Raw genomic sequence first — 27,382 nt, 5'->3', positions numbered from 1 at the left:
AAAAAAAAAACAAAAAAAAAGTGTGCTCAAGAGCCAGAAGTGGGCATTGGATCCCCTGAAGCTAGAGTTACTTATGGGTGTGAGCTGCCCAACTTGGATACAGAGAACCAAACTTTCTTCAATCTTTGAGCCATCCCTCCAGCCCCTGATTTTCATTATCGTCATCACTGTTGTTATTGTTTTGGAGGTGCTGAAGATAGAACTCAAAATGTGGTGTTGTTGGACTATAATTGCAGCTCCTGATAAATTACTTGTAATCTTTTTTTGTGTGATTCATTTAGGCTTTGCAGGGCTATTCTCCTATCAGCTGCAAATAATGGTGATTCTTTTACCTTTACAGTTCTTAATGCCTTTTCTTCCTTTCCTTATTTATTTGCTTTCACTAGTATCATTAGAATAATGTAGTGTTTTTTTTTTTTTTGGTTTTTTGAGACAGGGTTTCTCTGTGTAGCTTTTTTGCGCCTTTCCTGGATCTCACTCTGTAGACCAGGCTGGCCTCGAACTCACAGAGATCCACCTGGCTCTGCCTCCCGAGTGCTGGGATTAAAGGTGTGCGCCACCACCGCCCGGCTAGAATAATGTAGTTTTAAGAGTAGTGTTGGCCAGGCGGTGGTGGCGCACACCTTTAATCCCAGCACTCGGGAGGCAGAGCCAGGTGGATCTCTGTGAGTTCGAGGCCAGCCTGGTCTACAGAGTGAGATCCAGGACAGGCACCAAAACTACACAAATAAGCCCTGTCTCGAAAAACAAAAAAAAGAAAAAAGAAAAAAAAAGTGGTGTCAATAATGGGCATTCTAGTATTGTTACTGCTCATAAATGGAATCTTGTTGCATTCTTCTGTGGGGTCTGGTTCTTGCTTGACCGTGTTCTTTTTTACACCTTTATTTTCTTCTTCAATGCTGGGTATTAAATCCAGGGTCTTGTGGGTGGTCTACCACTAAGCTAAACAGCCATAGCAGTATATTTTCTTTTTAAATAAACATGTTTTGATTCTTTTTTTTGTTTTGGTTTTTTTCGAGACAGGGTTTCTCTGTGTAGTTTTGGTGCCTGTCCTGAATCTCGCTGTGTATACCAGGCTGGCCTCGAACTCATAGAGATCCACCTGCCTCTGCCTCCCGAGTGCTGGGATTAAAGGCATGCACCACCACTGCCCGGTGGGTTGATTCTTTTTAAAATACTTTTTCTTTTTTTAAGGACAGGGTCTCATGTAACCTTAAACTCATTTTGTACCTTGGCTAACCTTGAACTCCTGATCTTCCTGCCCCCACTTCTCAAGTGCTGGGATTATAGGTATACCTGCCATAAGATACTTGATTGTTATCACCCACTAAGTCCTATACACTGTATTAAGGAATAAGATAGGAATAAGGACTCAGCAGGCATGGGCCATCATTTCCTAGAACTCACCATTAAGTAATTTAACTTTTTGTGACGTGGGAAATAGAACCTAGGGCCATCTGCATGCTGGGCCTGTGCACTACTGAACTACATCTACAACCAATGTTTTTAGATGTGTGTGGGGGCTTGCTATGTTGCCTAGGCTAACCCTGAACTCCTAGGCTCAAGCCTGCCTCAGGGTCTTGAGCAGCTAGGACTACCCCTAGTAATTTTCCCCAATGTCTGAGATGGAAGTCATCAATTTTCATATATTAGGCAAACACTCTACCACTGAGCTATACCTATAGTCCCTGTAGTAATCTCTTAACTCATCAAAGATTGACAAATTAAATAAACTTTGAGATAATTATTTTACAGTTAACTATAATTGGAGAAAATTTTTTATTTTTAATTATGTGTATGTGTCTGTGTGGGAGTATGCACATATGAATTCATATGCCATCAGAGGCCAGAAGAGGACAGTGGAGCTGGGGTTATAGGCTGTCCAATCTGGGTACCAGGAACTCAGGTCCTCTACAAGATCCTCACAGTTGGAGAAATTTTAACTGAAGACCTGCCAGTTCTAGCAAGATGGCTGTGAAGTGGGTAGAGTGGCATGCATAGAGCATACAGGGATAGGTCTGCAGAAACCTTACCTTGTAGGCTGGGTGAGATCTTGATGAAAATTTGGGTGTTTTATCTGTTTGTTTAGAAGAAATCACTAAATTGAATGACATGGTTGGGTTGATTGACTTTACTTTAGAGAGTACTCATCTTTGGGATTTTGGGTACAGAGACAGAACTGGGAGAAGCCTATATAGAGGTGAGGAATCCATTCAGAAAACTTGAGATACATGTGGGCCAGAGGTGAGGAAGGGATGAAGATAAGTGTGTTGGCTTTAAGAGCATGTAGTAGTTAGTCCATGCAGTGGAGTGAGGTTTTCAGAGCCCTTTTCTGGGGAGTGGGACTGAGGTTCTAGAGAGAGAGTTGTGGGATAACTCTCCCATCTTGAGCCTTTGGGGAAGAATGGTCTTCTAATCCCTATCCTTCTTTTCCTAGAGGTGGTCGTGGTGACAGGACTGGCCGCTATGGAGCCACTGATCGCTCACAGGATGATGGAGAGAACCGCAGCCGGGACCATGATTATAGAGACATGGACTACCGCTCATACCCCCGAGAGTATGGCAGTCAAGAGGGCAAACATGAGTATGACGATTCATCTGAAGAGCAAAGTGCAGAGGTGAGGGCAAAGCCAGGCCTTGGAGGCAATGCTCCTGAAAGGCCTGTGTGTCTGGCTGCAGCACCAGGTGTAAGCAGTGTTCTGCTCCTGTGCCTTTGGATTGCTCAGTTGCTTTGTGTCACTTAGGGGAGGGTCTGTCCCTGCTCCTTCTCTGAGGGCTCTTCTGAGTTGGGTCTCCCTGGCTTCCACACTGCTTCAGTCTGTATTTCTCAGGGCTCCTAGCCACTACTTCTTTCCCTTCTTCCCTGTTGTTCAGTTTTGGCCTTTGGTTCACTGCAAGCACTGTACTGCCTGTCCCCACCAATTTAGGGCACTCAAAAGGATCTCTTTTGTGGGATCCAGCAATTAGGGTTAGGAAGACAGCCTAAGAACAGAATATCATCCAAGCCAAACAACTCTGGGAAGCTAACGCTGGGTGTTTCTGGTCTTGACAAAACTTGTAGACAGAAGGGAAGGAAAGGTCCTCTGGGGAAGCCAGTTCCAGGTGGGACTAGTCCTCTAGCCTAAAGGGTGAGGCACGATGCTTGCCATGAGAAAGCCCACGTCTGAGGGCTAGAAACACCCTTGCTTTAGAGAACTCCAGTCTGAGGGGACCAGTCAAAGACCTGATAACAAGCAGGTAGACAGGCAGCTCTCTGTCTAGTAGGATGGAAAGGTTACACTTGTAAGCCCAGCCCTGGGGAGGAATTGTATTTGAACTATCCTCTACCCTCTGGGCGGGGGGCTATTTGAAGATTCCCTTGGTGGACCACCAGCTTTGTTTGGTTAGCCAGGGCCTATAGGCATCCAGGCTTCTCCATTGCCTGCTCTTGAGCAGTGACTCTTAATGTTTCCATGGATACAGTGGACCCTGGGAAGAGATCATTGACAAGTATAGAATACAGCATTGAATTGTCTGGACCTGTCCTGTGCAGGTAGGAGGCTCTAGGCTTAGGCCTGAGCTGCTTAGTATTGAAATTAGTAGATTGACAACAGTTAAGAATCAGCAACTGCACTGTACTGTGAAAGAAACTGATAGTGAACAGAGACTTTGTTAGGGCTGAGGAACAAGGACCAAGGGGAAGCATAGTAGCCCACCAACTTCTGCTGGCTGCCTCTGACCCATATCTGAAACTGTTCCTAAAACTGCTGGCTTGGTTCCAGGGCCTAATCTTAGGCTGGGAACTATAGGAGACAGGTGTTTTTCAATGGCACAGTAAACAATTGTACACATACCAGCTGAGCTGGCAAAGGAAGAAAAGGGAAGAAATTGAAGGCAAAGTCTAGTTTGCTGAACTCAGGCTAGTTTATCCCAAGGAGGCTTAAGCTGTGTTTTTTGTCAGCCTGCCTTTGGGAGTTCCTCCTCCACACCAATACTGCCATTCTTTGAAGGCAGTTCCCCAAAGTATCCTGTGGAACATTTGCAGCCTTAAAAAGGCCACAGTCCAAGGCCTACCCACCCTGCCTGCCTGAGCCTTTAACCGGAGCCCGCCTGCCCACCCCTGGCTTTCAGAGCCTGCCTGTCTCAGAGAGCCATTGGCCAGCCCCTAGGCCCACCCAGACTGACTGCCCGTCTGGTGTCTCTCATCTTATTCTGTCGGCCAGGATTCCTACGAGGCCTCCCCGGGCTCCGAGACTCAGCGTAGGCGGCGGCGGCGGCACAGGCACAGTCCCACTGGCCCGCCAGGCTTCCCCAGAGACGGCGACTATCGGGACCAGGACTATCGGACCGAGCAAGGGGAGGAGGAGGAGGATGAGGAGGAGGATGAGGAGGAGGAGGAGGAGAAGGCCAGTAACATCGTCATGCTGAGGATGCTGCCACAGGCAGCCACTGAGGATGATGTACGTGCCCCCCCAATGGCTCTGGGCAGGTGGCAGAGCAGGAGGCCAGGCTGGGTCTTCTTCAGGGCCCTCAGCTTTTCTCCACCATCCTTTGCAACCAACCACAGCACCTTCCCTCTCTTCTCTCCCACCAGCTCCTGTCCCCCGGTACTATCCATCCTCTGGGATGGGCCCCATCAGCTCCTGGTCTGGCAGGGTGAAGGCAGCAGACAGGCTGGCTTAGTCTAGGGGCAGTAGCTGTGGGTGTCTGGTGCTGGTGGGTATGAGAGAAGAGCATCCCTCCTGCACATTCCATTGGCTTTCACCCTTTTCGTATATGTGAATAGAGGGCCAGGCCCAATGTTAGATATTCTTGTGGCAGAGACCCATGAGAGTGAGATGTTAGGGCCCATGGGCTTTTCTGAAATTCTATATTCCTCCCTTTTGTCAGCAGTGACAGCCTGGCCACAGCTACCCATAGGTGGCTTTTGATAACTTCTTGACCCTGTTTGCCTTTGTGACATTCTCTGCCTTCCATCTTCCTCTCTTCACTCATTTCTTCTCATGCGGATGTCTTATGGCAAGCCACATTCGAAATCCAAGAGTATATTGCTAGAGTTTTGACTAGCCTCCCTGATCCTTGAACCCCTTGAGCCCCAGTCAGTTCTCTGAGCAGTACTTCCCTGAAAGCCTGCCAGCTGCCTATTTTGTGACAGTAGTAATCCCACCAAAGAAATCCTTCTAGGATCAAGCTGATTGCTGACATTTTTACCTGAGGTTTTATGGTAGGTTAGGCCATGTGCCAGGCTCTTTCTAGAAGGTACAAGTTATAGTCAGTCCCACATAGCCCCAACCCAATCAGCAAAGTGACTTGCTTCATGTTCCAGCAGGTGGCAGAGTAGAGTTGGGATCTAAACCTGGACTGCTGGACCCCAGAGCTCATGTTCTTGTTATTTTCTAAGCCTTCCCTGATATGAGTCTTGATAAGATCTGTGTATCTTTACTTTTCATCTTCCTGCATACCTATGTGCATGAGGCTTAATTTCTTGTCCATTACCCTGATGAGGGGCTGGTACCCAAAAGCACAGGTTGTTCTCCCCACTAAGTATCTGGCATAAACTCCCCATCCACAAAAAGAGGTACTGCCAGTCTAGAGACTGCTTCACCTGGGGTCCTAAGTTGCCTCTGTAGTATCCCTCAGGTTCATTTCACTGAGAAAGCTTTCCAGATCAACCACCATGCCTTTTTGTCTTAAGTTTCTCCTCCTCACATGGCTGAAATGGCTCTGTACTTCTCTGTGTCATAGGTAGCCTTTGGTGCAAGTCAAGGAAAGGGAGTAATTCCTTTATGATGGACAAGAATTGCATTCCAGCTTCTATGCTCCGTGGCTACTACTAAGCCTTTTGTCAGATCACCCTGCCCACCATTCCTGACTTGCTGCCCCACTTGCTCTCCTGTTGTCTTTGTGCCCCTGGGGATCATCTTGCTGCCATCCTTTACCCTGTACTATGTTTCTGCTGTTTTTGTTTGACTCACTTTCTGCAAGTCCAGGGCTGGAAGCAAGACTGAGTACTACTAGTGTGGGTTGCAGTTGTTGTTACTGGGGGAAACTTTTGAAAGAGGCAGAGGAGGGTGTGTGTGTGTGTGTGTGTGTGTGTGTGTGTGTGTGTGTGTGTGTGTGTGTGCGTGCGCGTGCGTGTTTTGACCTCATATACTTAGCTGCTTTCTTTGCTAAACCTATCCCACTTCTTTATTTCCTGAACAGATCCGTGGCCAGCTGCAGTCCCATGGTGTTCAAGCACGGGAGGTCCGGCTGATGCGGAACAAATCCTCAGGTGAGCTTTCGTTCCCAGTGCCCTCCCCTTCTGCTGGCCAGCCTCAGCCTCCAAATCTCCCTTCTGCCTCTGCCTTCCCCTCCCTCTTCCCCTCCCTACTCCCCTTCCTGCCATAGCTGGGAATGGGCAGCTTGGGGGGGGGTACCCTCTTTTTCTCTCCCATCCCCTACTCTCACAGCTCCAGCCAGCAGCCTCTACAGGGGGGCCGTCCTGAAGGGGATGCAGCTCTGGGCTGAGCTGACTATTCCCCGGGGGCAAGGCCAGAGCCAGGCTCTGGAAAACCTCTTCTTTGGGACTCTGAGTATCTGAGGCGGTGACCCTTGCAAATACATATACTTCCTTCTCCTTCCTCTGCCCCTTGGTCTCCTTCACATCACTTTGACAGCCTCTAACCAAAAGTAGGTCTCACATGGACCCACCCATATGTCCCAAGAGGGGAGGCAAGGGATGGCTCTCATCGAAAGTATATCCTAAAGAGCAGCCAGAACTTTCTGGCCTCACCTGTTCCTTCCCTCCCTCCCTCTTGCAGGCTGCTTGGAGCTGGCCTGAGGTTTTAGCAGGGTGGGTGGAGTTGTCTCTGCAGAACCTCTGCCTGGGCTTCTCTTTCCATCTCAGTCTCTCTCCTCCTTACACCTCCTCCCCATCTCCATCTTCCTTTGCCCACCCCCGTATACTATTCCATCCTCCCATGCATCCTGATGGCGATTCTTTTGGAGATCAAGCATGCCCTCTAGACCCACCACATTCAAAGCCTCCTTTCATCATTACCTCTGAAGGAGTTACTTTCCCAGAACTGTAAGCCCCAAGGCCCTGGCCAGGCCTGGAGTCTGTCTCAGTGACATGTAGGTCTTGCTCTGTTTTACTCTAGCTGTACCATTCACTGACAGAATCTGTGTTTCTTTCCCTAAGGAGGCATCCCAGGTATGGCCTCTCAGTGGCTTTGGACATTTCTCCTAGGCACCTGCTGATTCTTACCTGTAACGTCCTCTTGGCCAGCTCCAGCCACCATCTGCCTGTTTAGGAGAATCTTGACTGTCAGTGGTTATAGTCTTCCCACTGTGGCCCTGATGTGGCTCCCTAGCGACTATCCCCCCCTTTACCTACACTAAGGTTAAGATGAGATTGTGTTCCTAATCACCCCCTGGTTTCCTATGTACTGGCCAGGAACACCCTTCTCCCCCAAAATAGCCTCACAGACCAACTTAGCCTGGCTTCTCTTTTGCTCTTTTGATTAAACACCTGTTCCAGTAATCCTCCTGGCCTTGCTCTAGGCTTGCCCATGAGCTATTTGCTTTGGCCTATATGGCGTCAAAGCAACCTCCTCTTCTAGAGACACATCTCTCCATGTATCCCTTCCCTCTTAGTTCTCCATCTGTCACCCCAAGCTGGCTAGGCAAGTCTGCCTGAGCCTCCTCCCATTTCACTGCACAGTTGGGATATATGTTTCCTATCCTGATCTGACTCTCCTATTCTTATTTTCTTCCCTTCCCTTTTCCCTCCTTCCTGCCCTCCCCAGCCATCTACCTTGACTCCTATCTTCCCTGTTCTTTCTCTCTCCGATCACTTTTTCTCTTCCTTTCTCCTCTTCCCCTTTCCCTCTCTGCCCCTGGTCCTCTCCCCTCGGGTTCTGCCCCCGGGAACGCCGTGTGTCCAAAGCTGTTGACTAACCCACTGCGTCTGTATCTGAATGCTGTCTCCAGGTCAGAGCCGGGGCTTCGCCTTCGTCGAGTTTAGTCACTTGCAGGACGCTACACGATGGATGGAAGCCAATCAGGTTGCTTTGCCGCACTTGAACCCCCCCCCAAACAAATACTACTTTATAATCGAACGCTCCCCATCGCCTGAATCTTATGGACACAGTTCCCTGCCCTGTGGCCCTGTGTCCCATACCCCTGCCCTCTTTCTCCCCCCTCCTGACCCCCACTATTTCCTCTTCCCATCTCTCACTACCCACTGGGCTTCCCATCTGGGGCCCACTCTCAACACCGTCCCCTGGCCCCATCCTACTGCCAGGCACTAGCGCTCCCTCACCTCTCCTGGCTGAGCTTTCAGAGAAAGAGCTGCCAGGGTGGGTTCCTTCCCATAGCTTCCCACACCCTGGTGGGACCCTTCTGCTCCCGAGTCAGCAGAGCCAGAACTTGGTTGTGCTCTCAGGACCACTGAAATCCTGCCACTGGGGAACATAGATGTTGGCACACAAACTAGCAAGACTTGTTTTGCTAGCTCTCTCCTGCATGTGAATTTGGCCCTCTGAGTTCCATGCAGAGGGACAGCACTGCTTTTGGTTGAAAGTTCCAGTCAAGTGTGATAGTTTTATTGACACGCTGGGCTCAATTCACTGGTCCCTCCCATTCACAGCACCCTCCCCACCCACAGGAGGCCCCACCTCTACCTTCTCAATAAGGAACTGTGCTCTGTCTGCAACGGAGGGAGCTGGCTCCCCTAGCCTGGCACTGGATCCCAACTCAACTGTGTTGGGACCTTCCAAGACTCAAGGGTCTAACCTGGCTACCCAGCCCTAGCCTATCACTGATGTAGAGCACTGGAGAGAAGTGTCAGGGGAGGAAGGGGCAGCCGTGGTGAAGTGGAGGGTCCTGGCAGAGGCAACCCTGTGGCCTGCTCTGTGGGTCGGGTCAGTAGGCTAGTGCGGTGGGCCCAGGACCCTGCCAACTTTGGGAAGGTGGCCTCATGGCGGGAAACCTCCATCTGTTAAATTGGCTTTCTTTTTCCCCTTTTCCAGCATTAGCGCTCGTGCGCTCTTTCTCTTTTTCTCTCCCCTCCTCTCTCTTCCCTGCCCATCTCCCCTCGTTCCCAGTGTAGCCTGTGTAGTGCTGGCCCTGGGTGTGGCCTGGCACTGTCAGGACCAAGCTGGGGGAGCACTCCCAACTCGGCAGTCGTTGGTCAACCAAGCACTATGTGCCTGATAGTGAGAGAGAGAGAGAGAGAGAGAGAGAGAGAGAGAGAGAGAGAGAGAGAGAGAGAGAGAGAGAGAGAGGTGTGTAAGCAGTAAGCAGCTGTGCCCTGAGAGCTGTGGTGCTTTCCTTCCCTCCCTCCCTCCGTTCCTTCTTCCCTCCATCAGTTCTCCAAACTCCCTTCATTCCCTGTCCCTCATCCATCCAGCTGAAGGGCTCGCTCACTCTCTTCTCCTTTGCTGAAACGGTGCGTGGGGCACTGCTACCTAGGCCTCACTGTGCTCTGCTTTTTCCCACAGCATTCCCTCAACATCCTGGGCCAGAAGGTATCCATGCATTACAGCGACCCCAAGCCCAAGATCAATGAGGACTGGCTGTGTAATAAGGTACAGGGCTGGGTGGGCAGCTGGTGCTGGGGAGAGTCTGCCCTAGCAGGAGCAGCAGCAACTCACTCTCTCAGAGCCTGTGAGAGGAAGTGTGGTCTTGGAAACAGGCTGTCTAGCCCCAGTCAGCAAGGTTCTGCCCTCATCAAACACAGCCTGGCCTAAAGGCCTAGTAGACTTAAAAGAAATAATAGCATAAGTGACTAATCCATGACAACATAAGCCTACTACAGTGTGTAGACCATGGGCTTCAGAGCCAGGCTGCTTGCAGACTGTCTCAGGTCTGTCTTGATGGTGGTCAAGGTGCTTATCCTATCTGTACATCACTTTTCCTCATCTTTAAGAGGTGAGAGTGAGTACTAAGTTGTTGAGAGAATGAAACTATGGATGGGAGAGCAACATAGAAAAGGACTTCTGGCCCACATTCAACTCTTAAGTAGCTCTTATTACCTTTGAAAAGAAGCACAGAGTGTTCTGAGGGTAACTCAGCCTTAAAGACTACCCTGATACAGCCATGTCACTATTAAGCCTTGAAGGTCCACCCTGTAGGTTGTGTGATCACCACCATATTCCCTAGGAGGAAGCTGAGGCTCAGAAAGGTGGAACCATACTTGAGCCTTTAGCTCACAGGGCCACCTCCTGTTCCCTAAGTGGCTTTAGGTCTGCCCTGAGGCCAGCTTTGTGATTCTACAGCCTCATCTACCAGGGCTATCTGGTAGTCCCAAAATCTAATAGTAAGGCTGAGAGCTAGTGGAGCACCCTGTCTTCTCCCTGAGAAGCAGTCTGGTTAGTGGGAGAGTGGTAGCTGTCACCTTTATACAGGGGAGGTGTTCAACCTCTGGAAAGAGAGGGACAAAGTGACAGTGGATCTTCATCTTTTTTCATATTTTCTTCTTCCTCTCCTTTGGGTCCCACATGTCTTTTGGTTACCAGATCCTGTCACTTCCATCTCAGAATAGCCACCTTCCCTTCTTTGTCATTCTCACAGTTCATGCCAGTTCCTGCACCCTCCCATCCAGTTCCCACGGAGCCCTCCTCGTTACACTAGCCTCATCCCTTTTTCTCCACCCTCACCTGTGGTGTTGCATTGCAACCCAGCTCTGAGCATGCCCTCCCTTCCCTGTCTACAACGCTGAGAACATCCAGTTTTAGCAGGGGGTCCTCCTTTTACTGTCACCGTCTTCCCTTGCCAGCCTTGGTGTTCATCTCTGCATGTTCCCCTCCACCAGCTGTAGAAAGCCTCTTTGTCCCTCTACTAAGATCCCTTCCCAGCAAAACTAAACCTCTGGGCTTCCCAGATTGAACCTCCTTGCTTCTGTGTCGCCCAGCCCAGTGAGCTGTGAGCCTCACAACCCATTCTCTGCTCCTAACCCCTGACAGCACAGTCTAAGCAGACTGTCCTGATCACATGGTGTAGGGCCTAACACAGGCACACTGCTTAGTACCTCACTGGAACAGGGATAGAATGTGATGGAAGCTGGACAAGGTCTTTGGTAGCTGGAATATCCAAGGGAAAAAGATCAAAAGTAGTTTTATTCAACCTAGTCCTAGCAAGAAGGAATGGAAAGGATCTGACCAAAATCTTCTAGTGGGAAACAGTGCAAGTTTCTGTTATGTAAGCAAATCTCAGGAAGAAGGATCATGGGATACAATCCTGAGATTTGATAGTCTCAACAAGATGGGGAGGGGAAGCAACTGCTGTAACATGTGAGAGTTGCTGATTGCTGAAATAAGAGGACTGGTGCTAGGAACCAGTTGTCAGAGAAGATTCACAGGATTGAAAATAATAATGAAAGTTCCAGAAGACTGCTGCCACCCCGACCCCAAAAGCTCCCTTCCTGGGGATTATTATGTTGTTCTGTGGGCCCATATTTGGAGGATATCATGGAAAGCCCTGACCACCTGGCCTGTGCCTCACAGTGTGGTGTCCAGAACTTCAAACGGCGTGAGAAGTGCTTCAAATGTGGTGTGCCCAAATCAGGTGAGCCGTACTAACTGGGAATGGCAAGAGGCATGAAGGGCCAGTGTGGAGGGGTGGGGAGTGTGACCAGCCATGGAGCTTCCACCTTCGTCACCAGCCTATCTCCCACCATCCCCAACAGAGGCAGAGCAGAAGCTGCCCCTTGGCACCCGGCTGGATCAGCAGGCACTGCCGCTGGGCGGGCGGGAACTAAGCCAGGGCCTACTCCCACTGCCGCAACCCTACCAGGCCCAGGGAGTACTGACCTCCCAAGCCCTGTCACAGGGTTCAGAGCCAAGCTCCGAGAACGCCAATGACAGTGAGTCAGTTGTTCTTTCCTCCTTCCTCTATGCCCTAGGGCATCTGGTCTGGGACCTCTGAAACCAGAGAAATGGTAATGAACAAAACTTGTCCTTATTGGGGGGAATGTTTCTACCTGGTGTGGGGAATAAACACATGATACAGAGAGAGCAAGGGAGGGACTGTCCACAAACATTTTGGGGATGTATGAGAGGCAGAGCTGGCACGTGGACTGACAAGCAGAATTTATGCGAGAGGAAGAGGTGAGAGGAAGCAGAAGGTACATGAGCATAGAGGCAACTTGGGTCCCTGAGCAGACTGTGAGAGGTGCATCCTAACACTGGGCCCTTTCCTGCAGCCATTATTTTGCGCAACCTGAACCCACACAGCACCATGGACTCCATCCTGGGGGCCCTAGCACCCTATGCAGTGCTGTCCTCCTCCAACGTGCGTGTTATAAAGGACAAGCAGACCCAGCTGAACCGAGGCTTCGCCTTCATCCAGCTCTCCACCATCGTGGTGAGGGCGGCACAGGGGGGGGCCGGGCAGCTATGGTCCCGGCCCCCAGGGTAGGGAGGAGGGTCCTTTACCCCACCCTCACCGCGGTACCAATCTAGAAATGGGGCAATGGAGCCGGGGGGCCTCCCCGGGCCTGACCCTTTGGTCCACCCATAGGAGGCAGCCCAGCTGCTGCAGATCCTGCAGGCCCTGCACCCTCCGCTCACCATCGATGGCAAGACCATCAACGTGGAGTTTGCCAAGGGTTCTAAGAGGTCAGAGCCCCACCTAAGCCCCCTTACAGCTTATCCCCCACCACCACCTTGGGGCTCCCCGTTTCATTTCCAGTTTCTACTATCCTCCCCAGGGATATGGCCTCCAATGAAGGCAGTCGCATCAATGCTGCCTCTGTGGCCAGCACTGCCATTGCTGCTGCCCAGTGGGCAATCTCACAGGTACTTAGCCTTCTCTGCCCCATCACCCTGGCACCTGACTTTCATAACCCTTCTGTCCTCTTTCTGCAAACAGCAAAATTGGCTTGTTATCAAAATGTTATGCCCTGTTATAACAGGTGTTGTAGGCCTTCCACTTTGCTCCTGCCTCTGTAGACAGTGATCCATTCCTACTCCATCCTATATCCTTCCCAGTCACTTTTGGGGCTTTTTTCTTTTTTAAGGTGTTTTTTCAAACGTTATTTTTATGTGTATAAGTGTTTTGCCTGTACCTATGTATGTGCACCATGTGTGTGCCCAGTGTCTGCAGAGGTCAGAAGGTGTCTGATCACCTGGACCTAGAATTTTGAATGGCTATGAACAACCATGTGGGTGCTGGGAACTGAACCTGGGTCCTTTGCAAGAGCAACAAGTGCTGTTACCTGCTGAGCCTTCTCTCCATCACTATCTCCTGTACATTTCTTGACAACAGTCTTTGGGTTGGTGCTCTATGCTGTTGGTTAGAACTTTTTTTTAATTGTCCTGAAATGGCATGTGTGTGTGTGTGTGTGTGTGTGTGTGTGTGTGTGTGTGTGTGTGTGTGTGTGTGTGTGTGTTGCATTGTTTATGTAAGTGTGCATGCTATGAATAAAAAGGAACTTAATAAGTATCTAAAAAATTTGGGGAGGCAAGTGTGGTGGTAAACAGCTGTAATCACAGCTCTTCTGAGGTGGAAGCAAGAGGATCAGATGTTGAAGGCCAGTCTTTGACTAGAAAAAGGAAAGGGAAGTGAAAATTTTGGTAGAAGAGAATAAAGACTAGGAGGATAGCAAGGTATGATGCATACCTGTAATCCTAGCACTGATGTGGGCAGTGGGGGCAAAGGCAAGAGGATTGCTACATGTTCCAGGCCAGCATGGGCTACATAGTCATGGGGGGAGGGAGAAAATAGTAAAAAAGAGATTGGGGGTATCTTGCCTGGTCTTAGGCCTAACACATGTACATCATCAGTATCAGCTCAGGGCAGGGGAGCATTTGGGCATGTATTCTTTTTCTAGTCTGTTTTTCCTCCGCTGATATCTTGTGGTCGGTCAGGATCCCTTGCTTTTTACTTACCTTAAGACTACATGTTTTTCTGTCAAATGCTAGCTCCACATGTAGGACAGATGCTTGTAGCAGATCTCTTCCCTTATGTCCCCTTCTGTTCTAATGATCTCCCACCTGCCCCTCAGGCCTCCCAGGGTGGAGAGAGTGCCTGGGCTGCCCCTGAGGAGCCACCGGTCGACTACAGCTACTATCAACAGGATGAGGGCTATGGCAGCAGCCAGGGCACAGATTCCCTCTATGCCCATGGCTACCTTAAGAACACCAAGGGCCCTGGCATGACTGGGACCAAAGCGGACCCAGCTGGAGCAGGTGAGCCTCATTCTCTCTTGCAGAGCCTAATTGTGGGGCCTAGAGGCCTACTGTCTTATGTCAGAATGCTCTGACATTCATGGGCATTCTCCTTGGTTTTCCTTTCAGGTCCTGAGGCCTCCCTTGAGGCTGGGGCAGACTCTGTGTCACTGCAGGCTTTCTCCCGAGCCCAGCCTGGTGCTGCCCCTGGGCTCTATCAGCAATCAGCTGAGGGAAGCAGTGGCCAGGGCACAGCTTCCAACAGCCAGGTGAGGGTGACATTGGTACTCTGGGGAGGCTGGTGGGCTGGCAGATGCATCCTGAGTGGGCAGGGGGGTATTAATAAACACTGAGTCCTGTTCCTTTGTGTGACCCATGAGCAGTCATATACCATCATGTCACCTGCTGTGCTCAAGTCTGAGCTCCAGAGCCCTACTCATCCCAGCTCTGCCTTACCACCAGCTACCAGTCCCACTGTCCCAGAGTCCTACAGCCAGTACCGTGAGTAGCCTATGGGTAAGGGTATGGACTTCTTCTCTAAGCAGGGAAGAATTTGACAACCTTGCCTTTCCTCCCTACAGCTGTCCCTGATGTCTCCACTTACCAATATGATGAGACATCTGGCTACTACTATGACCCCCAGACTGGTCTGTACTATGACCCCAACTCCCAGGTAGGTGACAGAGTAGCCTAGGAAAAACTGGACTGTGGTTGTGTAGCAGCTAGCCCTAGAGGGCCCCCCTCATGCCCCCCCTTTCCATTCTCTTCCTCAGTATTACTACAATGCTCAGAGCCAACAGTACCTATACTGGGATGGGGAGCGGCGGACCTACATACCTGCCTTGGAGCAGTCTGCTGATGGACATAAGGAGACGGGGGCATCATCAAAGGAGGGAAAAGAGAAGAAAGAGAAGCATAAGACAAAGACAGCCCAACAGGTGACCCTCCAGCCATCATCTGGCTGTTTGGAGTCTATGTTCTGTCACCCCTTGCCCTCTCCTGCTATGGGAAAGTAGGGTAGTGGGTGTGCATGGACAGTAGTAGTAACTGCTTCAGACATTTGAGCCAGATCAATTTTTTGGGGGACCGTAGCAGGACCACCTACCACCATGAAGTGACTTGTGCCATCTGAGTGAGCTCTGGAAGCTTTTCTCTGTCCCACGAAGGGAACCTTCATGCTGCTAGTGGATGTCTATTGATCCCAGATAAATTCTCATAGGCCCATAAGAAGTTGATTAAGAAAAGAAATACTGCAGGGTTTTCTTTTACTTTTTTTTAAATCCGTATATACTGTTTATTGTTTATAATTTTATTTTCCACTATAAATGATTAAGAGGCAAAACGTAAATTTTATACACACACACACATATATAGTGCAATGATTGTTACAGTCAAGAAAAAGAAAATATCCATTTTCCCCCTTTTTTTATTAAGAAATTTTTTCATTCATTTTACACACCAAAGATCCCCCTCTTCCCTCCTCCCAACCCATCCTCACTCCCACCCACAAGAAGGCAAGGCCTCCCATGGGGAGGCACAATTGAGAGAGGCAATTCCAAGCCCTTCCCTTGCCTCAAGGCTGCACAAGGTGTCCCATCATAAGTAGTGGGCTCCAAAAAGTTCACTCAAGTAGAGAGCAGTTAGAGGGAACCTCAGTGGCTCTGTGGAGAGAAGGTATGACATTGAAGCACAGCACTTAGAAGCAAGCAATAAATACTCCCTCAGCAACCTGACGAATTATGAAAATGGTTCATGTCCTGGGAAAAACACAAAACATTAAATATGACACCATTTCACATGTCTTAGGTTTCTGTTGCTATGATAAACACTGACCAAAAGCAATGTGGGCATAAGAGGGTTTTTTATCATGAAAGGAAGTCAAGGAAAGAACCTGGAAGCAGAAGCTGATGCAGAGACCATCAAGGAGTGCTGCTTACTGGCTTGCTGTCCATGGCTTGCTCAGTCTGCTTTCTTATACAACCCAGGACCACCTGCCTAGGGAGTGATGCTGTCCATAGTGAGCTGGGTCCTACCATGTTGGTCAGTAATTAAGAAAATGCCCCACAGACTTACCAACAGGCCAATCTGTTGGAAGCAATTTCTTAATTGAGAGTCCCTCTTTCCAGCTATGTCTAGGTTTGTATCATGTTGACAAAAACCAACCAGGGCATCACACATAAATTAAAATTATATACAAGGCTAGGGGTGTGGCTTAGCGGAAAGAGTGCTTGTCTAGTATGTTGCAAAGCCCAGTACCCGCCCTCATAGTACACAAGTATGTAGCTCTCTGCATTTAGAAAGTAAAAATGAAAGAACAAATAGTAATACAAGTGCCAATCAGAAATTGGGGTTGCAGCCAGGTAGAAGTGGCCTTTAATCCCAGCACTTGGGAGGCAGAGGCAGATGGATCTCCAAGGCCTGCCTGATCTACAGAGTGAGTTCCAGGCCGGCCAGGGCTACTCAGAGAAATAAATGTGCCCAAAAAGAAAGAAAAGGTTGGGGTTGTAGCCAGAGAAGGGCTTGAAAAGGATCCCTGGCCAATACAGAAAGTAGGTTCTTGTACCAGCAACACTGCTTCACTGCCCTTCTGACCTTCTGCTTGCTCTGCCTTCCTTGCCCACTCTACTTCTGCTGCTGCCTTTGCCTTTGCAGACCATATAGAACAGTTGGGAGACAGGAAAATGTTTGGAAATGGGGCCAGTAGAGGGGAGGGTTCCTAGGCATGAGTTTGAGTTTTTGTTTGTTTGTTTAGGTTTTTCAAGACAGGGTTTTCTCCGTGTAGTTTTGGTGCCTGTCCTGGATCTTGCTCTGTACACCAGGCTGGCCTCGAACTCACTGAGATCCGCCTGGCTCTACCTCCCGAGTGCTGGGATTAAAGGCCTGTGCCACCACCGCCCAGCCTTGAGTTTGTTTTTAATAAGATGGTTTGGAGGAGGTAGAGGTATTTGGATATGGTTTATGGTTTGTAAAGGAATGTTCTACAAGGATGAGGTCCAAGAGCTATAGTCAAGAAGCCAGGTATACACAGCCACTGAACACAGTGGTTCAGATAAGAAAGGTAACAGATTTGAGGCTACAGGGCTGCTGTTGCAAGGGTCATGGGTGAGAGAATAGAGTCCCAAGTTTGAGGAATTCTGGCAACTTTAACCTCTACCCACCCGACCCCCCAGATTGCCAAGGACATGGAGCGGTGGGCCCGTAGTCTCAACAAGCAAAAAGAAAACTTCAAAAACAGCTTCCAGCCTATTAGTGCCCTACGAGATGATGAAAGGCGGGAATCGGCCACTGCAGATGCAGGCTATGCCATCCTTGAGAAGAAGGTGTGTTGTAACTGTCCATCTGCACCCTACCTACAATCTCATCACTCCTTAGGGTCCTCTGTGGAGCCCTGAATTTCTGTGTCCTCTATCTCAGGGAGCACTAGCTGAAAGACAGCACACCAGCATGGATCTCCCAAAGTTGGCCAGTGATGACCGCCCAGTGAGTTGTCAGAGCAAAAAGGGGCAGGGGTCTCTGATCTCAGCAGAGCTGACTGACTGTCCACCCTCAACTTCTACAGAGTCCACCTCGAGGTCTGGTGGCAGCCTACAGCGGGGAGAGTGACAGTGAGGAGGAGCAGGAGCGAGGAGGTCCTGAGCGGGAAGAAAAGCTCACAGACTGGCAGAAGCTAGCCTGTCTGCTCTGCCGCCGCCAGTTTCCCAGCAAGGAGGCACTCATCCGGCACCAGCAGCTCTCTGGGCTCCACAAGGTAATTGAGCAGAGAGTCGGCAGGTTATCCTGTGTCTAGCCCATTCCAGCCCAATTGCTTTACTCTCCTGTCCCCTTTTACAGCAAAACCTTGAGATTCATCGGCGAGCCCACTTGTCAGAAAACGAATTGGAAGCACTAGAAAAGAATGACATGGAGGTAAGGTGTGACCCACTCCTTGGCTCCATTCCATCTGCCCCTTCCAAGTCCCTGTCACTCCAAGCAGTGGGACTTAAAGTTCCTTAGCCAGGTACATACAGCTTGGCAGCCATGTGTTATCCTATTGCTCTGAGACTTCTTCTCAATTCCCATTCCATCATGTCCTGACCTTCAGGACCTAAGACCAGGCCAGACAGAGAGACCTATATGCCTACCCCGCAACCCTATCCATGCCTGTGTTTGCTGAAAATAACAGCCAATTCCAACATCTTCACATGCACTAATTCGTAGCAAATGAAGTACCGAGACCGTGCAGCTGAACGCAGGGAGAAGTATGGTATCCCGGAGCCACCAGAGCCCAAAAGGAGGAAATACGGTGGCATATCTACAGCCTCTGTGTGAGTGCAGGGCCAGGTACCAGGTGAGGGGCTCTGGGCTGGCACAACACTCACACTGTACACTGTCACCTGCAGTGACTTTGAACAGCCCACTCGGGATGGATTAGGCAGTGACAACATTGGCAGTCGCATGCTCCAGGCCATGGGCTGGAAAGAAGGCAGTGGTCTAGGTCGCAAGAAACAGGGCATTGTGACACCCATCGAGGTGAGTCTATGACCCATTCTTGTTCCCAACACTCGCAGTGTACCTCTACCAGCCTGATAAAACCTGCCTCTCTTACACAGGCCCAAACACGGGTTCGAGGTTCTGGCCTGGGTGCCCGGGGCAGTTCTTATGGGGTCACCTCAACAGAATCCTACAAGGAGACACTGCACAAGACAATGGTGACCCGCTTCAATGAGGCCCAGTGAACAACTTTGAAAGCAGTTTCTACAGGCGTGGGGTGTCCATCCAGGGACAGAGAAGATGAGGTGTGAAGTGGTCTGAGGGAGGCTCTTCTGTCTACCAGCCTGCTCCCCAGCCAGAGAAGCTCTCACCAAATTAGACTTGAAGTTGGTGACTTTTGCTGGGAAATTGGGCTCAAATCATGTTCCTTTTGTAATAAAATCTAAAAAGCCTGCATCTCCCATCTCTACTTTCTCATGCCCTAGCATGGTTTGTGATTACACAGGCACAGAATGCATAAATAACTGTTAGACTAAGCTAGATGGCAATAGTGACTGTAAATACATGGAGTTCTAGCCAGCACTCCAGCTGGCAAGATTCTGGTCATGACCCAGCCCTTGTCAGAAACTGAAGTTTGTGGTTTAGAACCTGCACTGGGAATCCCCAGTCCCCTGTCCTCACTTAACCCTCACCTGCTCTTAGCCTGTGGTCCCTAGACTAAAATGATTTGCCATTCCTGAGCTGGGGACAGTGTTCTCAGGCATCTATATGTAGAACACAACAGATGCTTAAACCCTGGTTGTCCCTATACCCTCAACATGTTGATGACCCCAAAGGAATACAGGAAGTTTGGCCTGTAAGTCCTCAGCCCAAGGATGTCTTCATGAGCACCAGTCAAGTTCACCCTTGTTCCCTTCATCCATATCTATAAACACAGTACCTCACTCTCTATGGTCTACAGCCATGACTCCCAGGTTATGCATATGTTATTGGCAGAGGTTCTCCATGTAGTGGAGCATAAAATTGGGATTGCCTTCTAAACCCCAGTCAGCTGAGCTGCAAAATGAGACTAGGAATACAAGCCTAACTTGACATGTGTGTTTCTTTCCTACCCTAGAGCACCATTACCAGAATCCCCAGGGAACCCACAGACCTCGGCAACTGTAGGGTAAAATGGTATGGCTAACTGACTTCACGTGAAGTTAAAACATGCACATGCCCTGTGACCTAGCAATTTCACACCCAAGTATCTAGCCAACATAAATGAAAAGGCTTATATGCATGTTTGTGCCAGCTGTATTTGTAATAGCCCCAAACTGGGAATAGTCCAAAAGTCTAACAAAACAAATAAGTTTGATGTATTTGTAGAATGAGATACAACAAAAGGGAAGAAAATGCTAATAGAAGTATCAACAAATGAACCTCACAGACACCACTAGGTGAAAAGTCAGACACAAAGGTACATACGGGAAGATTCCTTTATATGGAACTTGGAAATCAAAGCAATTGGGTGATGGTAGTTGGTAGAACAGAGTTGAGGCAAGGATGGCATTTGTCATACGTAGATTATACAAGAAATAAGGAAAAGACCACCAAAACAAAAGGAAGAAGGTAGAAATACAGTGTCACTTATCTGCAGGAAATTGGTTCAGGGATAGCTATTGCTCTCTACCATTATCTTTACCACCACCTGAGCCAAAACACCAGGATTCCTACCTGAAGTTTGGTTTTGTTTTCAGACAAATCTCAAAACCAGGCTAGCTTCAAATTGGATATGTAAACAAGGCTGGGTTTGAACTGATCCTCCTCCTACTACCTCCTAAGTGCTGAGATTATAGACATGTGGCACCATGCCCAGCTCAAGTTCCTTATACAAAAATGGTAGAATATTTGTATAGAACCTGTATACACTTAGAATCATCTATGTATGATTTTTAGTATCTGGTACAATATATATTTTGTAAGTTCTTAAACAGTATTAATTAGGAAGGAAAAGTCTTATATGTAGAAAAAAAGTCAGATGTAATTATTTCTCCCTTAATTTTTTTTTATTTATTTACTGGTTCTGGGAACAACCCAGGGCCTTCCTTGATACTCTCAGCCATCCCCTGAATATTTTCTGTCATGGTTGAATCTGTGTATGAACTCATGAATATGGAGCACTAAATGCAGTGAGCCTCCATGAAGGTGCTGGGAACCAAGTTTGGTTCTCTTTCAGAGCAGCCAGTGCTCTTAACTACAGAGCCATCTCTTTAGCCCCCTAAGTGTACTTAATACTGAGGAAAAATAGTAACTTTACAATAGAGAGACCTGGCAGGTACCACCTTTATGGTGTATTAGAATTCTGTTCCCAAAAAGACTGGATGGGAAAGACACAGCATCACCTGGTTGAGTCCCCCTATCCAAGACAGAGCCTAAACCTGTGTCAGGGAACATTAGACAAACCCAAACAGGTGAGCAACAAAAAGGCCAGTAATCTTCAAAAGCATCAAGGTCAGGAACACCAAGGGAAGACTGAAGGAAACATGCCACCTGAGCATTCTAGCACCACCTCCATAGTGAGATCTACCATGTCTGCCCCATGTAAAATTCTCAACCCTCCCCTGCCATGTTCCCTGTATGCTCTTGTGCTACTTTCCATAATACATCCTGTCATAGAAAATCCTATTTTTCCATATTTATTGCCTATATATTTGTTGTTCTATTACTTGTTGCCTGAATTGGAACAAAAGCCATGATGGAAGGGACTTTTGTCTATCTTGCCTCTTACTATGTCACCACTGCCTAGAACAGAGTTTGACACATAGCAGACCTGGAGGTAGGAGTAAATGCACACACCACAACTTTCTGAATCCCTCTCATTCTCAGGAATCTGTTGTTTTGTGTATATAGTGTTTGAGATTGAACCCAGGGCCTCACACATGGTATATGCAAGTGTTCTTACCATGGAGATACACTGCTACCCTTAGGACTCCATTTTGAACAAAGCTTTAGTCAAACATGGTGGCATAGCCTATAGCTCCAGCTACGTGGGCAGGGGATGGAAAGTTGGAATGAAGCAAAGGATTACTTGAGCCCAAAAGTCTGAGGCTAGCCTGAGCAACATAGGAAGACAACGACTACCTTGGGAGGAGAGACAGGGAAAGAGAGGAGATTCTTAGGGCTCCAGACAAAAAAATCTTGGTGAGGCTATGAAGGAACACACACACATTTCTGGAGGAGGTCGAAATGGTACAATACTCTTACCTCCCACCCCTCTTCTGCATACTTTCCCAGTTCCACAATTTTTCTTGAGTTGTCCCTTCTAACTGCAATATCCTTACCTCTTCCTTTTTCCAAGTCCAAATCCTGCTTCAACTACTGTATATACAGTACATCTGTATATGTAACATACATTATATCCTTAATGTATCCCACTGGTAAAAGTAAAGACAATTAAAAACGTAGTCACATGCTTAGTTTCAGTTGCCACATGTTCTGGTCTTCAAATTCACATCTCCAGTGTAGATTTCACTATGAATTTCATACTTAGTCTTCAACCCTTCTCGTTTTTCTTTTTAAGTAGACTTTTTTCTTAAGGTGGCCGTGTATCTCTGTGTAACAGTCCTGGTTCTCCTGGAACTCGATTTGTAAAAGACCAGGCTGGCCTTAAACTCATAGAGATCTGCCTGCCTCTGCCTCCTAAGTGCTGGGATTAAAGGCATGTACCATTACTTCCTGGCTTTTCTGTATTTTTGAAACTGCATCTCATGTAACCCAGGATAGCCTAGAACTCTGTGTCACTGAGGATGGCCTTGAATTCCTGATCCTCCTGTCTCCACCTCCCAAGAAATTGTGTGCATTCACCTGGCTGGTTTTGAGTCTCACAGTAGCTCAGACTGGTACCCAGGGGTGTAGCTGGCCTCAGTCTCCCCAGCAGCCCTCCCATCGTAGCCTCCAGAGCCGTGGTAATACAGCTATGAACCACCTGATCTCAACTCTGCTCTAGAGGAACACCTCTCCTTGGGTGTCTTAACAGGCTTCTTAAATGTAATACGGGCAAAATCAAACTCTTCATCTTGCCCCATGCCTGCTTCTAGTAGATTAGTTCCTGTGCCTGTCTGTGGATGACAATTCCATCTTTCCAGCTACACAGGCCAGAAACTTGGTGAGTCAGCAATGGTGTTATTTTTTTCATACCTCAAGTATGATTGATCTCTCAGCAAATCTAGCATGTTTAAGTTTGAAATCAGTCCAGAATAGGACCCCTCCTCTCTGCTTCTACTTTACTTACTTTAGCTGCTCTTCTAGCATTCTTGGGTTCTTGACAGTTAACTTCCAGTGGTTTTCATTCCCCGCTTCCCACTGAATGTTCTTTCCACACACCCAGACTATTTTTTCAACTGGTGTATGACTTGGTTGAGTGCTTACCTAGCATGTATAAGGCCCTGGGTTCCCTCCCCAACACTGCAATAAAATAAAATGTTTTAATTATGTGATTCCTGTGCTTAAAATCCTGTTACAACTGGGTCTGTTGTCTTATGCCTATAATCCCAGCATTTGGGGGGCTAGGAAGATTACTGAAAATTCTAGGCCAGCTCCTGTTATCTAAATGTGTTCCCAAGCCAGCCTGACCTACAATAAGATGCTGTCCCAAAAAACAAAATCCTAGCTGGGCATGGTGGCACACGCCTTTAGTCCCAGCACTAAGGAGGCAGAGGTAGGTGGATCTCTGTGAGTTCAAGGCCAGCCTGGTCTATAAATTGAGTTCCAGGACAGCCAGGGCAGTTACACAGAGAAACCTTGTCTTGAAAAAACAAACAAAAATCGTTACAGCTCATAGACTGTATGTATGTGGCGCATGTATATGTGCGAGTGTGCAGACCTGTGTGTGTGTATGGAGGCTGATATCTTCTGTCACTCTCCACCTTATTTTTAAACATTATTATTATTATTATTATTATTATTATTATTGGTGTGTGTCACGTGTGAAGTCAGCAGACAACTTTGTAGAATTGGTTCTCTCCTTTTCAACGTTACATTGATTCCAAGCATCAAACTCAGTTTATCAGCTTTACACAGCAAGCACCTTTACCTGCTGAGCCATCTCTCCTGCTCCACCTTGTTATTTTAATTTTTTTTAAAGAATTTCATACATGAGTACTGAGTTACTTCATTCCCACCCCTGTTCCCCCTCCAACTCCTCCCATAACACCCATATATATTCTGCGTTCATTTAGTGTTACTTGTAAGGCTGATCACTTGGGATTGGATAACCTGTCAAGAGGCATGTCTCAGAAAACTGATTCTCCTTTTAGCAGTCACTGATTGTCTGTAGCTCTTCATCTAGGGGTGGAGACTTGCGAAACCCACCCCACCTCCCCATTCACATTGCCATCTCAACTGGTATTGTCGTTATACAGGTCTTGTTTAGGCAACCACATTGGAATTTCATGGATGCAGCTTCCCCATCATGTCTAGAAGATACTATCTAGTAGCATGTGTCCTGGTCTTTCAATCTTTCCACCCCCTTTCCCTGATTTTCCCTTAGGTGTAGGGGTTGTGTTATAGATGTACCAATTGGGGCTTGACATCCAATGGTCACTTATTCTCTGAATTTTGACCTGTTGTGGATCTCTGTAATAGTCTCTGTCTGGGGCTGGAGAGATGGCTCTGTGGTTAAGAGCCCTGGCTGTTCTTCCTGAGGTCCCATCAACTACATGGTGGCTCACAACCATCTGTAATGTGATCTGGTGCCCTCTTTTGGTGTGCAGACAGAACACTGTATACATAATAAAGAAATAAATATTTAAAAAAATAGTCTCTGTCTGTTGCAAAAATAAAGCTTTGGTGAGGCATGATTGCTACACTTACCTGAGTATAAGGATAAGTATGTAGAAACTATAGTGACTCCAGAAAATGGTAGTAGTAGGTTCTCTTCTAAAGCCTATGACCTGTCCAGCCACAGGTAGTTGGCTAGGTTTATAGTACCAGGCACAAATTCCCTCCCACTGAGTGAGCCTTAAGCCCAATTAGACAGCTATTTGTTTAGTTATTCCCAAGATAAAAGTGGTACATTATTGTACCACTGTGGTTATCTTGCCAGGTTGGTCATTCTGGTTCATAGGCTTTTCAGCTGGGTAGGACTATTCATTATTTTTCTTCCTTATTAGCTTGCATAGCACCTTCAGATACTGTGAAAGCTAGTCCTTGGGGAGAAAACTTGTAGGTCAGTGTTTCTCAACTTATGGGTTGTAATAACTCTGGGGGTCGAGTGACCCTTTCACAGGGGTCTCATCAGATATCCTGTCTATCAAATATTTACATTACTATTAACAGTAGCAAAATTAGTTATGAAGTAACAATGAAAATAATTATTTCATTGTTGTGGTTGGGGGTCACCACAATATGAGAAACTGTATTAAAGGGTTGCAGCATTAGGAAGGTTGAGAACCACTGGTCTAGCCCAATTTCAGCTCAGTTCCTCCCAAGTCCTGTGTCCAAAGTGTGTGGTATCTTTAGCAATTGTGTCTTACTTTCAAATTCCCAAAGGGCAATGGCAAGAGCCTACATTTTGGGTATTCTCTTGGACCCTCACCTCCATGAAAAACTGAAGGGAGGTTTCCCTTGCCTGGCACTTGGGGGGCGGGGGTTGTTAGTCTATGGCTCTTGGGGAAGGGTAGGCATCATCCCTCCTTGTGGCCTACCTCCATTACAATATGTAAAGGTATGTATGTATATGTATATATCACACACACATATATAAAGTAAGCCTTTAAAATAATATGTTTCCCTATGGCTTTTTCAAACACCTTTAGTATTATTTATCTCCCCATTCCTTCGCACATACACCTTACTTTTTAGAAGAATTGCTTCTTATTAAACCTGCAGCTCATCTATTAGCTAGGCTGTCTGGCCAGTGAGCTTCAAGGTATCCTCCTGTTTCTACCTCCCAATACTGTAATTACAGGTCTAAGCCACCACACATTATATGTGTGCTCAAGTCCTGACCAAACTCAGGCCCTCAAGGTTGAGCAGTTAGCACTTTACCCACTGAGCTATCTCCCCAGCCCCTTCTCCTGAATCTTACATGCTAAGCATACCAATCTGGTTTACAAGACCCTGGCTGATCTGTCCCCAAGCTCGTCTTCTAATGCCCCTACTTCATCCTCTCCAACTCTACAAACCATTGTGTTCTTTCTCACATGTGCCAACCAAGTCTTTTTGTTCCCAATGTTCCCTCTACACAACATCTTTCCTCTGTTCCTATGCAAGAGATAAATAAGGGAAAGATCTTTGCGAAGTATGTTATTGGCTAATGCAAGGAGAGAATCTCTGTTGTGTTCCCAGAACTCTGCACTGAATAGGTGCTCAATAAATACTTCAGATGAGCAAATGTGAAGGTCTTTGGCAATATTTGAAAGACTGAATCTGAGGAGATAGAAGCATTTTATGTTAAATATCTTTGCTCACACATCACCACTCTGTGTAAAACTGCAACCTGTCCCAACAAATTAACTTTACTGTGGTCTATTTTTCTCCATAGCACTTAGCAATTATATACAGCCATGTATGAACAGAAAGTATCCCTATTATCCAATATTTTGTTTTTAGTGTTTGCTTAATTTATTTTATTTTTATTATTATTCTGAAGTGCCAAGGATCAAATCCAGGGTTTGCACATTCTACACAAGCATTTTACCATCAAGTACACCCCATATAATCTAGTATTTTTGCTGTAGTTTTACTGTGTTTTGATGCACAAATACCACTGTTATACTTGTCCACATTTATATATACAGTTTGTAGCGTAGGAGTCCTGGGCTAAAACATATAGCTTAGGTGAGCAGAGGCTGTACCATTTAGTTTTATGTAAATTCATGTAAGACATTGCCTAAGGACACAGTTCTTAAAAACTATCACTATTGTTAAGGGATGTATGATTATATATACAATAGTTACTTTTATGCTGTGTATACAATGCATAATCAGTTATACTATTATATAATATAAACAACTCATTAAATATAAGATACAAACAGATGTAAAGCATTTACATACTAACATTTGCACCTGGGCGTGGTGGTACATGCCTGTAAGTAATCCACTTCCACTTGGTGGAAGAAGCAGGAGGATCATAAGTCCAAGGTCAGCCTGGGTTGTACAGCAAGTTCCAAGCCAACCTAAATTGTACAAGGAGATCCTGTTAAAAACATGCACACACATATAAATGTTCATATATGATAATTTACGTATTTATGGGCTACTTATAATGCATAGGTATATGTGAGACTATTGTTTGATTTTTATTGTTGTTGTTATATTTATCGGTTGTTTCTCACGATAGAATATTGTTCTATGAGGGCAAGGAAGAAGTCCCAGCACCTGGTCCACATCTTGAGCTCCACAAACGGAAAAAAAAAAAAATGAATGAACGCTTTTGGCCACCGGAGTCTCAGCCTTCCCGTGCTTAGGTTGGATGTATCTTCTAATCTAAGGCATTATCATGTTCCGTTCTTTTTTCCACCCTCACAGAGTACACAGTTCCAGGAAATAAACCAAGGCTTGCAATTTCCCATCTTCTAGCGGCTGATGCCCACCACGTGCACCGGGCATTAGCGGGACAGGACTACCACTCCCAGCATGCATCGCGCACTGGGGTCGTACCACAATCTGTAGGGGATATATGGGCCTGAAACTGAGCCAGGGGCGCAGAAGCAGGGAGAGACGCCCCTCTATTCAGGCATCTATGGTACACCCCAGACCCAGCCCTCTAAGGCCCCGCGCTTCCGAGCTCCGCG

General features: G+C 47.5%; 1 protein-coding gene across 6 annotated transcripts in view; it reads left to right on the top strand.

Moving 5' to 3' along the window:
- The window catches only part of Rbm10 (RNA binding motif protein 10), a 36,243-nt gene extending 17,185 nt beyond the window's left edge, over positions 1–19,058 (top strand). For 2 of the 6 annotated variants that reach the window (XM_052732880.1, XM_052732807.1), the window contains exons 3-24: positions 2,438–2,618; positions 4,203–4,439; positions 6,184–6,253; positions 7,954–8,027; positions 9,465–9,551; positions 11,469–11,529; positions 11,651–11,827; positions 12,167–12,327; positions 12,484–12,581; positions 12,674–12,761; positions 13,970–14,153; positions 14,262–14,401; positions 14,516–14,633; positions 14,714–14,805; positions 14,906–15,070; positions 17,303–17,452; positions 17,547–17,612; positions 17,692–17,880; positions 17,964–18,038; positions 18,330–18,436; positions 18,512–18,641; positions 18,722–19,058. In XM_052732880.1, the coding sequence (XP_052588840.1) occupies positions 2,438–2,618; positions 4,203–4,439; positions 6,184–6,253; positions 7,954–8,027; positions 9,465–9,551; positions 11,469–11,529; positions 11,651–11,827; positions 12,167–12,327; positions 12,484–12,581; positions 12,674–12,761; positions 13,970–14,153; positions 14,262–14,401; positions 14,516–14,633; positions 14,714–14,805; positions 14,906–15,070; positions 17,303–17,452; positions 17,547–17,612; positions 17,692–17,880; positions 17,964–18,038; positions 18,330–18,436; positions 18,512–18,641; positions 18,722–18,847 (2,776 nt within the window). In that variant the 3' untranslated portion in view covers positions 18,848–19,058. The remainder of the gene's footprint in view (positions 1–2,437; positions 2,619–4,202; positions 4,440–6,183; positions 6,254–7,953; positions 8,028–9,464; positions 9,552–11,468; positions 11,530–11,650; positions 11,828–12,166; positions 12,328–12,483; positions 12,582–12,673; positions 12,762–13,969; positions 14,154–14,261; positions 14,402–14,515; positions 14,634–14,713; positions 14,806–14,905; positions 15,071–17,302; positions 17,453–17,546; positions 17,613–17,691; positions 17,881–17,963; positions 18,039–18,329; positions 18,437–18,511; positions 18,642–18,721) is intronic. The other 4 variants (XM_052732497.1, XM_052732558.1, XM_052732721.1 and 1 more) reach the window with 4 other exon arrangements.
- The last annotated feature ends 8,324 nt before the right edge of the window (positions 19,059–27,382 follow it).

The sequence above is a fragment of the Peromyscus californicus genome, unplaced genomic scaffold (genome assembly GCF_007827085.1).
Source record: "Peromyscus californicus insignis strain IS unplaced genomic scaffold, ASM782708v3 Scaffold_10__1_contigs__length_136768540, whole genome shotgun sequence".
Taxonomy (NCBI): Eukaryota; Metazoa; Chordata; class Mammalia; order Rodentia; family Cricetidae; genus Peromyscus; species Peromyscus californicus.
The sequence above is the reverse complement of the archived record's forward strand: the minus strand, read 5'-3'. Positions and strand labels throughout refer to the sequence as shown.